This window comes from Enhydra lutris, unplaced genomic scaffold (genome assembly GCF_002288905.1).
Source record: "Enhydra lutris kenyoni isolate GAN:26980312 unplaced genomic scaffold, ASM228890v2 scaffoldscaffold45, whole genome shotgun sequence".
In the NCBI taxonomy this organism is placed as follows: Eukaryota; Metazoa; Chordata; class Mammalia; order Carnivora; family Mustelidae; genus Enhydra; species Enhydra lutris.
Window position 1 is genome coordinate 849,814 of NW_019154129.1, and position 15,039 is coordinate 864,852.

The 15,039-nt window shown below is 48.4% G+C and overlaps 1 protein-coding gene across 2 annotated transcripts in view; it reads right to left on the reverse strand.

Annotated features, from left to right (window-relative positions):
* Positions 1-15,039, reverse strand: part of LOC111156031 (chromosome unknown C16orf62 homolog) — a 116,968-nt gene that overhangs the window by 22,774 nt on the left and 79,155 nt on the right. For both annotated transcript variants that reach the window (XM_022516590.1, XM_022516591.1), the window contains exons 25-26: positions 13,929-14,006; positions 12,592-12,706 (exon numbers count right to left, since the gene is read on the reverse strand). In XM_022516590.1, the coding sequence (XP_022372298.1) occupies positions 12,592-12,706; positions 13,929-14,006 (193 nt within the window). The remainder of the gene's footprint in view (positions 1-12,591; positions 12,707-13,928; positions 14,007-15,039) is intronic.

A 15,039-nucleotide genomic window follows, 5' to 3' on the forward strand; every position in this document is an offset into this window, starting at 1 on the left:
TCTGAAGGAATCCACACATGCCACACACACACACACATGCACACGCACACACAGGCATGCGCACTCAGCTTTAGAGATTTCTGACAAGGTAAATCATTCCAGAGGATCACTTGGGAGATGAAGTTATTTTATTTTTTTTTAAAGATTTTATTTATCCATTTGACAGGCAGAGATCACAAGTAGGCAGAGAGGCAGGCAGAGAGAGGGGGGGAAGCAGGCTCCCTGCTGAGCAGAGAGCCCAATGCGGGGCTCGATCCCAGGACCCTGGGATCATGACCCGAGCTGAAGGCACAGGCTTTAACCCACTGAGCCACCCAGGCGCCCCACGGAGATGAAGAGATTTAAAAAAAATATTTAGTATACCGTAAAACAAGAAGACCTCAAAGGATGAGAGAAAGCAAGGCAAGGAGAGAGGAAGAGGAGAGGGGGGTGGAAAGAGGAGGAGCCGGGAGGGAGGCAGGAACAGGAGGGCAGAGAGAGGAAGGACTGGATGGGGAGAGGAGGAAGGACTGGAGGTGGTGGCTGAGGGAGGCAGAAAGAGTTCTTTCTAGAACTGCCAAAGCATTCACCATGAGAAAAAGCCTCAAGGACAAAACAGACCGAACACCGACCTGACAAGAGAAATCTTAAACTACCCAACAAGATCAAACGTTTGCATGGTCCAAATAAATACACTTCTACGGCGAAACGACTTCCAGCGATGCGGAGAGGACACGGCGCTGGCACACAGCATCCTGAACTCCCACCGGAACCCCACCCAGCACCCCAGAGCGGCACATGCGGCAAACGCCTCCCTCCTGGCACCAAGACCTGTGCTTAATGAGAAGAGTCTGCGTCTACAGCCGGGGGCGGGGGGGGGGGGGGGTCACCTTCTCTTCCTTCTTCAAAGCAAAATAAATAAATAAATAAATAAATAAAAGACAATAACAAAAGCCATGTTAAGCAAAGGCAGCTCTCTCAGAGCTTTCCAGAAACTTCCTTCCCAAGCTGTCTCTCCCAAATGGAACTCACACCCCTACCACATTCGGTGGTACCACAAGCGGTGAACAGGCACCGTGAGCACAGAGAAAAGGGGGGAGAGTCAACGTTGGTGTGCAACGGACGTGATTACGGTACTTAACACCTACTTACTCAGAGCCTGTTGTGTCCTTTGGTCTTGGTGGTGGGGGGAGACACGAAGCAGCCAACATCAATCTTGCTGGACAGAAAGAGATTAGATAAAGGACCTCTGGGAAAAGACACCTGACACCGACTCCGGCAGACAGACAGACGCAGAGGCTGCAGGGTCTCCTGTCGAAGGCTACGGACAGGAGTAAAAGGCAGCACTCGAGGGAACCATGGAGACTCCTAGGCCCTGTCATCAAGTAGTCTGTATTCTTAGTCCTCGACCGTCCTAAGGGGAAGGCGCAATGATTTCCATGTCCACATCCCACATGAGGAAACAGGCTCAGAAAGTGAGTGGCCAGGTTCAAGTAGCCCAGGGTTGGTCAAGTCCATCATCCACACTAAGCAATACAATCAAATCGGCATTAATATATATATATACATATATGTATGTATATATATATGCCTGCAAATCATCGATCTGATGGGGGGGTTTATATCTAGAAAACATGAAGACATTCTCCAGCAACAGCAGAACAGGTAACCTGATTAACGATGGGCAAAGGACCCGAACAGACATTTCTCCAAAGACCTCAAGTAGGTCAACAAGCAGGTGAACGGATGCCCAACATCAATGATTATTAGAAACATGCGAATCAAAACCACAGTGAGATTTCATCCCTGGGAGACAACATCAGGACGGGCACCGTGGAAACTCAGGGACTAACGAGCGCTGGCGGAGATGTGGAGGAACTGGAATGCTGGCGCCCCCCCTGGTGGGAGTGTGAAACGGCGCAGCCGCTGTAGGAAATGGTTCGGAGGTTCCTTAGGAAGTGGAACACAGACTTAGCACCTGCCCCCGCAGTTCCACGTCCAAGGGGTACCTTCCAAAGAAACGAAAGCAGGGACTCAAACAGGCATGTGTACAAGAGCGCTCACGGAAGCACTAGTCACAAGAGCCAAAGGGTGGCAACAACCCTAATGTCCACCAGTGGATGGACAGAGAAGCAAGCAACGGAACAGCGTTCAGCCTGAAAAGGAAGGAAATTCTAACACGGGCTCCAACGTTCACGCACCCGAAAACATCATGCTGAATGAAATAGGTCAGACAAGGGGACACACACATAGGACTGCGCTTTTGGGAGGCAGAGTCGAATTCGTAGAGCAGAAAGCAGACGGGGAGAGGGAAATAGTCACTGTTCATGGATGTGCTTTTCATTCGGTTTGGGATGATGAAAACGTTCTGGAAATGGATAGGGGTGAGGGCTGCCCAGCACTGTCAATGTACCTAAAGCCAGTGAACTGCACGTTGAAAACTGCTTACCGTGATACACTTCATGACACTGAGATGTAACCTCACTACACGAAAAAGAAACAGAGCTGAATCCACCACAGACGCTACCCCCTTTAAGCTCAGGCAGGCCTGGACCCCACCGGGTCTGGCTGTCTTCCTTCTGCGGGAAAAGCTCTCTGTCCCCATGGCTCTATAGGAATTGCTTTCTGGTGAAAACATTAAGTCCATAATGAACAAGGTGAAGAGCCTCTCTCAGCAGAAACGAAAATTCTGCTCAGAACAACTTGAAAGGCCGTTTATTCTATTTATGTGTTTGTTACCAAGTGGCCCCGAGAAAAGTGCCTATTATTATGCCTCATTAAAGGGAGAGCAGCTTTGTGCCCGGCACTCTGTTCCTCACGAATGCCCCCACTCGGTTCCCATTGCAAAGGAGAGGGCTAAAATAAACAGTTATTTAGGGGCTGGGGCAGGCAATGTTCCAGACTGTTCCAAAGCAGATTTTTGTTTCTGTCCTCAGAAGACTTACTCCACATATAAAATCTTATCTAGGAGACTTCTCAATTCTGACTTAGTAATTAGGGCTCCAATCCTACTGTATATGAAAAGAGTTTTTCCTCCCAGAGTTCAGAATAACCTCATCAATACTGTAGAACACTTTTGTGGCTATTAAAAGCCCCGGAAGACAATCCAAGATAAAATGGGCTAGATATGCTTTTCTTTTTTTTTTTTTTTTTTTAATATTTTTTTTTTTTTTTTAGAGGGAGGATACACAGGCAGCGGGGGGGGGCTGCGGGGGGGTGATGCAGAAGGAAGGAAAGAAGTTGGGCGGGGAGAGAGAGAGAGAGTAAGAGAGAGCGTGCACGCGCATTCAGCAGACCCCAGCTAAGTGCAGAGCCAGACACAGGGCTTGATCTCAGGACCTAAGCCAAAATCAAGAGTCGGATGCTTAACTGACTGAGCCACCCAGGCGCCCTAGTTTTGTTTTCAAGACCTACACAAAAAGCAGAAATCAGATTCCCATCCACAAAGACTTATTCATTCCTGTTTCACTGGGGAAAGGAAAAAGCAGGTACATGAACCAGCTTCTCTACCCTGTATCTTTTTCTACCTGAATCTTCTGAGGTTTCATGAACAACAACCAGGCTTCTTTTCCACAATCCACTTACAAAAAAAAAAAAAAAGAAAGAAAGAAAAGAAAAGAAAAGATGCCACGGAGACCTGGCTGGCCCCACCTGAGCACTGGTTCTGTTGGAGACCGTTCTTGGGGTGCTGACCCCTCTGCAGAACGGTGTTCTGCTGTTTGCTGCGCAGGGATCGATGTGTCCTCCAGCGCCGTGGGCTGCTGGCTGAGGGCAGACCCAGCCACCATCTGGGCTCACAGGAAGAGGTTCTGCGCTCCTCTCAGAGCCAGTTTCCCAAAACTCCTTTGTTATAAGAATCATCAGACGCCTTGCAAAAAATACAGGTTCCCAGGCTCACTATCGCCAATGGGATGGTTTCACGGTACAGTCACTTTGCAGGACGCGGCAGCTCCTCCCACTATGCACGGCTGCTACCTACACGCACATATGGACTCTGGTAGGACGAACCTCGAAACTGGGATGCGAGGTGAAAGGGGTCGATCGTAAAAAGACCTGTATTGTAAGACTGCATTTTTATGAAATAGTAAGCAGAGGCAAATCCAGAAACACAAAGTAGACTGGAACCTGCCTGGACTTGGAAGAGGGGGAACATGGAGTGACTACTTAAGGGACCTAGGGTTTCCTTTTGGGGTGGTGAAAATGTTCTGGAATTAGTGGCAACTGCTGCACAACTCTGGGAATGCCCTAAAGCCAGATGAATTGTACGCTTAGTAGAAGGATGGATTTTATAATACATGAATCAGTCAGTTCTCACTAAGCGGTCATTTATACAAATTTATATGAATCCCCAGGTGCCACCTTGCATGTATTAAACTACACCATCCAAGATAGAAATTTGGAAATCAGGGGGCACCTGGGGTGGCTCATTGGGTTAAAGCCTCTGCCTTTGGCTCAGGTCACGATCCCAGGGTCCTGGAATAGAGCCCCGCATCGGGCTCTCTGCTCTGCAGGGAGCCTGCCTCCCCCCGCCACCCTGCTCTCTCGGCCTGCCTCTCTGCCTACTGTGATATCTGTATGTCAAATAAATAAATAAAAATCTTTAAAAAAAAAAAAGGGAGGAAACAGATTACTGGTGACTTTTATTTTGAGGCTTTTTACATTAAGTTATACCTTCCTTTGTGGGAATTTTTTCAAATGAGCACAAGGTAACATTTTTTTAAAATAAAAATCATTAAGAAATAAAAATAATGTCCAGGTCGTCTGTTTTTCAATGATTAACAGGATAGCACCCCAGTCACCCTCCGTTCGAGAGGACATAAACTCAGACTGGAACTGTCACGTCTGAGAGTAAGGTCATCCTTGTATCCCTGGTGTTCTCAGCGTAAAATTGGACTCAGTACATGAATCATAAGAGACAGTCAAGAAGCGATAACCCACCTTCAGAGGTCGTGTTTGGTTTTTTCAAGAACCCATTAGCTCAGGGCTAACGGAAATCTTTACTATTCTTCGGAGTCATAAACTCCCAGGGTTAAATGAGAGTTCAGAAACAATTTGCTGCACTCCCAAAGAGACCTCAGAGAAATCACATGCCTTCCTGGACGACGGAGACGGACAGCTCCGAGGCCAGGGAACTCTAGGAAAGGCATCATCATAATGTCTTAGGACAAGACGTCACAAGGGGGTGAACGATTCCCCTCTCATCCCTTGAATCTACTGGATTAAATCGAGATTCTGGCTCTATTCTCTCGAGTTCTATCAGCCCTACTGCTGCAATGTGGGACATGGCCCACGACACCTCCAACTTTGTATTTTGGATTTAATGTTAATGTCACCCCTAAATTCGTCTGCTGAAATCCTACCTGCTCCTCAAAATGGTATTAGAAGATAGGGACTTTGTAGTGATGAGATCATGGGGGTGGAGCCCTCATGAACGGGATTAGTGCCCTTGTAAGAAAGGCCCCAGAGAACGTTCTCACCCCTTCCACACGCAAGCACACAGTGAGAAGATGGTGGTCTATGAACCAACAAGTCCTCACCAGACACTGAATCTGCTCTGGCTTCATCTTGGAATTCTAGCCTCCTGAACTGTGAGCAACAGATGTCCATCACTGAAGCTACGCTGTCTACGGGGTTTCCGTTTCGGTGGGCTAAAGCCAGTCTGTCATCAGGATCCACCATCACCAAGGGGGGTGGGGGGAGTGCCTTCCGGTAAAGCATTGTGGTCCAAATGGCTGAGTTCCTATCCACAGAGATTTAACGCTGTTTCTTACTAAACTGTGTTTCTGAAATGGGCTGTTATTACAGCACTTAGACTGGAGGATTTAAGGGGCCATTATTTTTCTAATATATACACAGGGTAAGATTTAAAAAAATAAGAGTGCCTAGAAACAAGTACATACTTCATCCACGAATGCTTACTGGTTATCAGTGACGGCTGAATCTAACCCTGGTCCTGCCCTCTGGTTTACACAGAATAACCCCCTTCAATTCACGGAGTATCAACGCATTGTGAAAAGTCCACTGTGGTCCCAGAAATGACTTCTCAGTTCCCATGAGCCGTCCACGTACCTGACTCCTATCTTTGGGGTAATGCATGGTCGACACACTTTTCTCAAATCCCCGCGGTGGCTCACAGGAGACTGTGAAGGTGTCTCTGTGGAGATGAGGTCCGGATTTCCCTGAGCAGAAAGGAGGAAGTCTCTCTCTCACCCTAATCCTGGTTCTCTGTTTTCTACATAAGCTTATCGGACGTTCAGTCTCTAATAATTGGCCTCCGGCAACCACAGGCACCCAGGGCCAGAAATCACACTTTGTATCGTGGTTGACAGGAGCTAATGTAACCTCGGGGAAGCCTGGGGGTAGAAAGAGCACGGGAAGTCCCATGGGGCCACTTATGAGCTGGACCCTCCAGGGCCAGCCCTGTGGCACTCTGGAACCTTAGCCTCATCCTCTGTAAAATGAACACAAACCACCTAGCAAACGCCACGTGCTGAGTGGGACTAGATGGCTTTGCCATGGGTTCGGGTTTCTCGTCAGGCCCCAAACTATCCTCCTAACTTCATCTCCTGTTCGTTCCATTGAAGAGTCTAGGCTCTTCAATGACACCTTTTATGAAGTTTTTTCTTTTCTTTCTTTTTTTTTTCCTCTTCCAAGCCAAGTGTCCTCTCTCTCTCTCTCCCCCCCCCCTCTAAAATTCTCTTGCACGTTTTAGGAACATCTTGCACGACATCTATCAGGAGCTGCCTTATCTACGTGTAAACCGACGTGCCCTCCCCTACGAGCATGCCATCTCTGTAAGCGCCTTCCTGTTCCGTCGCAAGGCTGGGCACGGTGGCTTGTGCATTAAAAAATGGCCAAGAAATGCTGGCAGGAGGAGGCAAATCGGAGACATTCACTAATATAAAGAGCTGAGCGCACTTACGGGGAGAGTCTTCCCTGCCCCTTTTCTGTGGGTTCTGTCCATCCCAGACCCATGCATGTTGGGACCACACATGTGGGTGACAAGCTTCATACCCCCTGCCCACCGGTGAACTCTGCTTTGTCTCTGATCACCAGAGAGGCCGCAAGGTCTAAGAAAACAGTCACACCGGATGTATCCTTCAGAGGGGGGTCTGCCAATGGAACTGGTAAATACAACCTTGAGCACGGACCCCAGAGACTTGGTAAGTGGACGGAGGCCATTTTTCTTCATCGCAAGCCACTTGTTACTCTCCAGGAGGAGGATAAAATATTCCTTTCTCCTCCACACTACTGTCCCAGCCTCCTCTGCTGGCAGTGATGGTCCGTGGTGGCCGGTGGCTGTCAACACATTCAGCAGGCCACGGCCTCCCCTCTCTTCTGTGCTGCTTCAAGGTCCTCAAGGATCGAACCAGCACAACAGCTTCTTTCAACAGGTCTATGCACGTCGGCCTCTGTTTGAACCTCACCTGCTTTCTTTTATCTAAAACTATGAAAATAAAGTATTTATTTTTACTTTTCTTAAAGATGTTATCCATTTGAGAGAGAGAGAGACAGCGAGAGAGAGAACACAACAAAGGGGAGAGGGAGAGGGAGAAGCAGGCTTCCTGCCAAGAAGGAAGCCCGACAGGGGGCTTGATCCCAGGACCCCGGGATCATGACCTAAGCCGAAGGCAGACGCTTAACCGATTGAGCCACCCAGGTGCCCCAAGTATTTAAAACCTACTACAGGACTTGCTTCCGAATAGCAGGGTTCCTTAGGAATTATGTCCATAAAATGAGAGCCTTCGTACCATTTTATATATATGTATGGATACTATTAAGAATTATCAACCATTGGGCGCCTGGGTGGCTCAGTGGGTTAAGCCTCTGCCTTCGGCTCAGGTCATGATCTCAGGGTCCTGGGATCGAAGCCCGCATCGGGCTCTCTGCTCAGCGGGGAGCCTGCTTCCTCCTCTCTCTCTGCCTGCCTCTCTGCCTACCTGTGATCTCTGTCAAATAAATAAATAAATAAAATCTTTAAAAAAAAAAAAAAAAAAAAGAATTATCAACCATTATTATCATGTGATTACCATTCATTCATTCAACATTTCCTGAGCATCTACGCGGTAGGCATCGTGCCAGGGTCACAATGTCGGACAAGATAGGTAAGACTGAATGGAGCAGATAGTCTTGCAGTGGAGGAAAGCAGATGATCATTCACATATTTACTTGTTAAGTAACAACAGGGGTTAAATCTAATGAGGACAAAGTGCCAGGTGTCAGGATGACACATCTTATAAAATAACCCGACTTAACTCAGTTTGGGGGTTGAGAGGCCGAGGATGGTGTCCTTTAAAAAGGGGCTTGTGAGCTAAGCTCTGAAGGATGAAATTGCAAAAAACAAATAAAAGAAAGGAAAATTCAAAGGGAGGGGAAAGAGAATTCTGGAAAGCACTATTATTAATGAAAAGACTAAAACTACTCTGCCTGAATTGTGTTCTCTCTCATTCTGTCTTTGGAGGAACCGCAGTTCTCGTTTGTTTGCTTGCTTTCCAGGATAAGTCGGCAGGGTTCATCTTTAAAAGAACAATCAGCTTTCCTGTGATTTCTCAAGGTTTTGCAGATGAGAAGTTTGCTCTCAGAACCCCGAAACCACAGAGCTGTCATGGTATGCAGGGTGCCACGGCGTACTTCTGTCTTCTGAGAGACAATTAGATGAGGTCGATATTTACTGAGCAGCTACTGTGTGCCAGGTGAGCCAAGCTCTCGAAGTACGTCCTCCCGTGCAATCTGCGACAGACAGTTGCCACGGCTGAGATCTCTACTTGACAGATGAGGAAACTGAGGCACACAAGGGCCAACTTGTCTGAGCTTATAAGCAGCAGAGTCAGGACTGGGTGACCTGAAAGTCACCATCAGTAAGGGACGCATCCCAACATCCTGCCGTTGGCCAAACACACCACGGGCTTTCACACCTCCCATGCCTTTGCTCAAGCTCTTTACCCCACTTGGAATGCCAGTGGGTCCTGCTCCCCTCCCCGCTCCTCCCGATTAACGTGCGCTCCCCTTCGGAGACCAGCTCCAACAATACCTCCGCTATAAAACACCCTCCTTTCTCAGATTAGAAATCAGAAAGATAAAGGAACAAAGCCAAAAATAAAGGGCCAAAGAATCTGTTCTTGCTCTGACCTGGTAATAATCTTCTAGAAAGAACCACTCGTAAACAAGAGCAAGAACTTATCCAGTGAACTGGCTGAAAGAAAAGGTCCACGGGCATCTCCAGGTGAGAAGCACGAGTCTTCTGTTTCTCCCTACTACTGGGGGCACTGGCTGGGTTTGGAACAACCCTGGCCCCCCGGCAATCCAATCCACGGGCTACACCGGTATGACCAAAGGACCAGAACTGGGCCTCCCTTATAAAAGCCTTTGTCAGCATCCTACACAGGGCTGACTGAGAGTTCAGCAGGAGTTTAACGTGAGGCTGGACCCAGTCCCCGCAAAGCCACGGCCCGATACAGAAGATACAACTGAGGCTGAATCGGGGAGACCAGAAAATGATTTGGGGGGGGGGGGGGAGAGGACTGGTTTATTACTATTTTTTAAGATTTTATTTATCTGATAGAGTGAGAGAGAGAACACGATGGGGAGCAGCAGAGGGAGAGGGAGAAGCAGGCTCCCCGCTGAGCAAGAGAGCCCGATGCAGGGGCTCGATCCCAGGACGCTGGGATCATGACCTGAGCAGAAGCCAGATGCTTAACTGACTAAGCCACCCAGGTGCCAGGAGAGGACTGTTTTATAACCAGGGGTGTATTGGGGGGGGGGGGACAAAAGTGGCCCATTTCCACAAGCTTCATTTAATTTCTATGCAGCCTTCCCCCGCTCAGTAATTGAATGTATAATTTATTTTGGCTAGCAACTGCTGCGTGTGGCTTTCAGACCAACACTAATAGGCTTCTAAGGTTCAGTGCCATAGCATTTAGAGAGTGGAATAAGAGTCAGCAGATAAATTATTAAATTGGAAGTGGACGCCACATTCCTGCCCCTCCTGCAGGGGCCTGAAGTATGGGGCGAGGCAGACAGGGAGTCCCGGGCACAGACACCGAGGGCACTAACCCCCCCACGCAGAGTGTACCGGGCCGTTCGGACACTGCTTATCTCCCGGTGTGGACCGAGGCCATCACGGGGCAGCACCACAGGGCAAAAGTCACCCAGGGCTCTTGTCAAATATTCTTGGAGCAGCGGATCTTTGATGACAGGGGAGCCTTTATTTAGCTTAAGAAATTTTAAAAAAAATTAATGTATAATTTAAATAGTTAACCCCATCTAGGGTCCAGTCATAATAAGCTTGCCTGGGATCTACAGTATTTTAGAACATGGTCCTGAGTTTCTAAGTTGGGAGAAGAAAGATCAAGGCTTCTAGAGCCTCTGTTCACAGTCTATAGCTCTGATAGCAGCAGCTCATAAGCTGTTCCGAATGGTTCAAGTTATGCAGAGCTCCAGAGTTCCCCCGTGAAGGCTACCATTCCTGAACTTTTTAAAAGGGAACCAGTTTATAGTAAGATTTTAAGTTTCTTACATCAATCTATGCTAATCATCTGATCTAGTCTTCATTTTGCATAGCATCAGGGTTTTGGGGGTGGCTGTTTTTGTCTCACCTTGTTTCTTGCTAACCCATCATGCTTACCAAAGCAGGCACCAGGAGAAAGTTCCACGTTCACCGACACACACCAAGGGCAGGTGGGGAGAGTAGATAAGCAACGCCCACGGTAAGAAAACACGTGACCCAAAGCACGATGGCAATCACGAGGAGGACGGTGCCGAGCAGGACAGACTGGGAAGGCCATCCTTCCCAGAGTGGAGCTTTTAGCAAGAGTGGGCAGCAAAAGCCACCCTAACCAGGGGAGGCTTCTCATCACCTGCTTGAGAATTAAAAAAACCAAACCAAACCAAACCCAAGTATCTGGGGGAAGATTATTTTAGAAAGAGGGAATGGCAGGTACAAAGACTCTGAGTTAGAATGCAGCTTTGCATGTTCAGAGAACAGAAGAAAGCCACTGTGGCTTAAGGAGGTGCCAGATGAGGACAAGGGGCAGGCAGGCCCCAGATGGTCTGAGGACTCCCAGGGAGGGTGTTTGATGTCATTCCAGATGTGGCAGGAAGCCACTGGAGTTCCCAGGAGTCAAAAGCAAAGCTTCACCCCTCAAAAGGGGCATGGGTAGCAATCACGTGTGAAGGCCTCGGTGCCCAGAGCCACCCCAGGTGAATGAAGATAAAACATTCTAGAGCTGCCGTGGAAGGTCGGCTCTCCAACCAACCCAGAGAATCCACCCAGAGCAACGGCAGCAAGTGGGGGATGGCCAACCCTGGCGTTATCAACTGGGAGCTCACGGAGGAGATGGGAGCGGAGGGCAGACCATCACTGAAAACACCGGCCCCCCTCGTACGCGGCCACACAAACCTCCCAGGCAGTCACTCAAGCTTCCCCAAAGCTGGCCCTACAGATGCTCTACCATAGCGGTGAGCGGCGCGGCCTGGAGTCAGAGCAGGCGTGGACTGCCCTCTCTTGAGCCCCTCCCTGCCTCAGCTCTGCCCCTGGCAAAGGGGGCACCGACCAAAGGACCGCAGCCCATGGCTATTGGGAGGACGAAATTAGACAGTATGTGCAGAAGGGCTCGAGACACACACACACGCTCTAGCAGTGGCATCTGGATCTCTGGCAGGCCGTGGTACGGCTCTGTGCACGTGTCCTTTATGCACACCGTCCCAGGAGGTGACAAGCAATTCCTGTAGCAAATACCTGATTGAGGGCTTTCTCTCAGCTCGAGTGTGGAGCAGGCAAGGGAGCCAGGGAGGTGATGATCTAGAAACAGCCCTCACGCAACAACAGACGAACAGATCAAGAATCCACATCCCCTGCCCCTCAGGTGAGGCAGCGGCAAGGCCGTCCGACACACACTCCCCACGGTCCCCGGTGGGAACAGACCTCAGCTGCCCACAGTGGTTACCTGCCCAACAGTGCACCTTTTGTTGGCTTCCTTCCCTTCCCCGACTCAGACCCCCATCACCTGACTGACACTCTCGGGGACGGCTGCTCAAGTAAACTGTCTGGCTCCTGAACCTCGTACAGAAATGGGTCTGGGGCAGAATTTTTTTTTTTTTTTTTTGAAATAAACACTATATCCTTTAATGATAAAAACAGAACTCCTCATTGGTAACAAGCCAGAAGAAAATCAACATCACACAGCAAAGGTTGGAGCAGAATTTTTATCACTAACAGCAAGCCAGAGTACTCTTTCTGCACTTATTAGCTTCCAGTTGTAGGTCTGTGGGGTTTCAAACAAACAAACAAACAAACAGCAACAAAAAATAAACAACCATGTCCTGGGGTGAAGCAGTCCTAACTTGTAAAATTCTCTAGGTACACTTCTCCTGGGGTGTCGAGCTGCCCGCCAGGCTATGTGAGACAGGTTTCAGAAGGGCCTTGCAGGAAGGTAGCTTCACACTGTCATCTGTCTGACGCTATAAATGTGGGCACGGCCAGTGCGCTTCCTGCTACAGAAACAGATTTACACACACACACACACACACACACACACACACACACACACACACACAGAGTCGGCTTTCCTTAACAGCCAGGGAACACTCAAGGGGAGAGAAGGGCGGGCTTACCTTGGGAGAGGCACTGGTTGGCCAGGGCAACCTGACCGGAATGCAGGTAGAGATTGAGGCGCGTGAAGATGCCCACCAGCGAGGGAATGGTGATGAAGCAGTAGGCAACACAGGCCTAGAAGGACGGGAAGAAACATGGCAGGTAACGTAAGCAACACCCCCACTGCAGCCTGGTCCTCCTGCTTCCATCCATCACATATTTTCAATTAAAAAACACTGACAAGGGGCGCCTAGGTGGCTCAGTGGGTTAAGCCTGTGCCTTCAGCTCAGGTCATGATCTCAGGGTCCTGGGATCGAGCCCCATGTTGGACTCTCTGCTTGGCGGGGCGCCTGCTTCCCCCTCTCTCTCTGCCTGCCTCTCTGCCTACTTGTGATCTCTGTCAAATAAATAAATAAAATCTTAAAAAATAATAATAAAATAGGGGCGCCTGGGTGGCTCAGTGGGTTAAAGCCTCTGCCTTCGGCTCAGGTCATGATCCCAGGGTCCTGGGATCGAGCCCCGCATCGGGCTCTCTGCTTGGCAGGGAGCCTGCTTCCTCCTCTCTCTCTGCCTGCCTCTCTGCCTACTTGTGATCTCTGTCCGTCAAATAAATAAATAACATCTTAAAAAAAAAAAAATAAAATAAAAAATAAAAAACACTGACAATAACAAAATCTCCTCCTTCTGAGCCCCAATTTTCTCTTCTCGCCTCTGCAGCATACTCCAGATGCCTCTTTGGGAGGAGGGGGGCCAGGCAAATAAGGAGCATAAGGGGATAAGGAAAATAAACCCTCATCTGTCATAGCAGGAAGTAAATAGGTTGACACCTATTAGTGACTAAGCAGCAGACTTTTAAACCAATTACTTAAAAATATGGCAGTAATTAGAAGAAATTGCTCGAAAAGGTTTTGAGGTGGTTGGCTCTTGAGAAAAGAGGTATAAAGTCAGGGCAGGGATAGTATGCTTATTTTTCACTGTCCTCTTTTTGGTCCAATTCCATTTTTTTTTTTTTTTTTAAACACAGATATGGATTGCTTTGATAAAAAGACTTTCCAGATATAGGCACGAGCCAAAGGTAATTCAGCTGGCAAAAAATGCGATCCACCTCTCAACGCGGCCCACCCCACCCCTGCTCTTAACACGTGTCCAAATGGAGACGTCTCTGATCATTTGTCTTGAAAAATCCCAAGAAAAGTAGTTTATCCATAGATACTTGAGAAGGAAAAATTAATCTGGAAATCGATACTTAACCACCCCTTAGGACACACTTGTCTTTTTCTGGGAAGAGCAACTTAGAAACTTGCAAATGAAAACAACTGGAGGTTCAAAGTCAGGGAGTCTTATCTCTAGAACATACCCGGACAAAGGCAGCCGTCTTTCTGGAATGATTTCCTTTCATTACTTTCCTCGTTTCCATTGCCAATCGGTTTACACTCTGGATTTATTAATTAAAAAAAAAAAAAGGAAGACTTATGAGATGATGACTGACTCCGATTAACATCTTCCTAGAGATCTGGATGTTAACTGCATACAAGTCAACAAGAACGAGCTACGTGGGGCCCAGACGGGTTAGCTCCGAACCCGGACATGCCAGAGGGGTCATCCCGCCTGCCTCAGTCTCAGCCTTGAGCAAACATCTCCAACAGGGTAAGAACAAAAGGCCCTCACTGAGTTAGTCATGCCTATCAACTGGCATTGTAAATAACCATTTTCTGGTTTAATGAATAGCCAGGGTTCACTTCATTTCCAGAAATCCCACACACTAAGCTTGAGATCTTAGCCATCCTAAGAGAAACCTTCAAACCCAAGAGGCAGCACGCAATTCAGCGATGCAATGCAGACGTGAACTGTAAGGACAGAAACAGCTGCTTCCACATCACGCTCACGGCCTATGGGTGTGTTCTAAGAGCTGTGCGTTCCTCAGCTTCCTTCACCACAACCCTACAAGGTGGACACAGTGAGCTTCCCCAACCCCAATGTACAGAAGAGGTCTCTACCATTAGGCCTGAAATTCAGGAACGCCACATAACCTGCTAAGCAGCAAACAAATCTATAAAAAGGCTGCTCTCCTTGAATTTACACGAAGCAATTAAAGCCTTGGGGAATCTTTCCACAAACGTGGGAAGTTCGGACCCATGGTTCCCAAACTGTGTACCATGGCATCTTTGAGGGCTGGAGCAAACTCGCAGGGGCACCCACAGTTTTTTAGGGAAAAAGAGCAATGTCCCATTGTCGAGCGCTGTGGAAAGCACCAGACTTAGGAAGTTCATGGATTCAACACCGGACCGTGCCCTGTCCCTCACGGCGATGTCCTAGCTTGGGTGAAAGCGGGTTCTCAACAGCTACTCTGATTACAAGTACTGTGCAAAAACCAATGTGGGGAAAGAAAAATCAATGTGGAACAGAGAATGAGGGTAGCGATGCCAATCCGAAGGCAAGCTTTGAGAAGTGGTACAGTGCCCAACAAG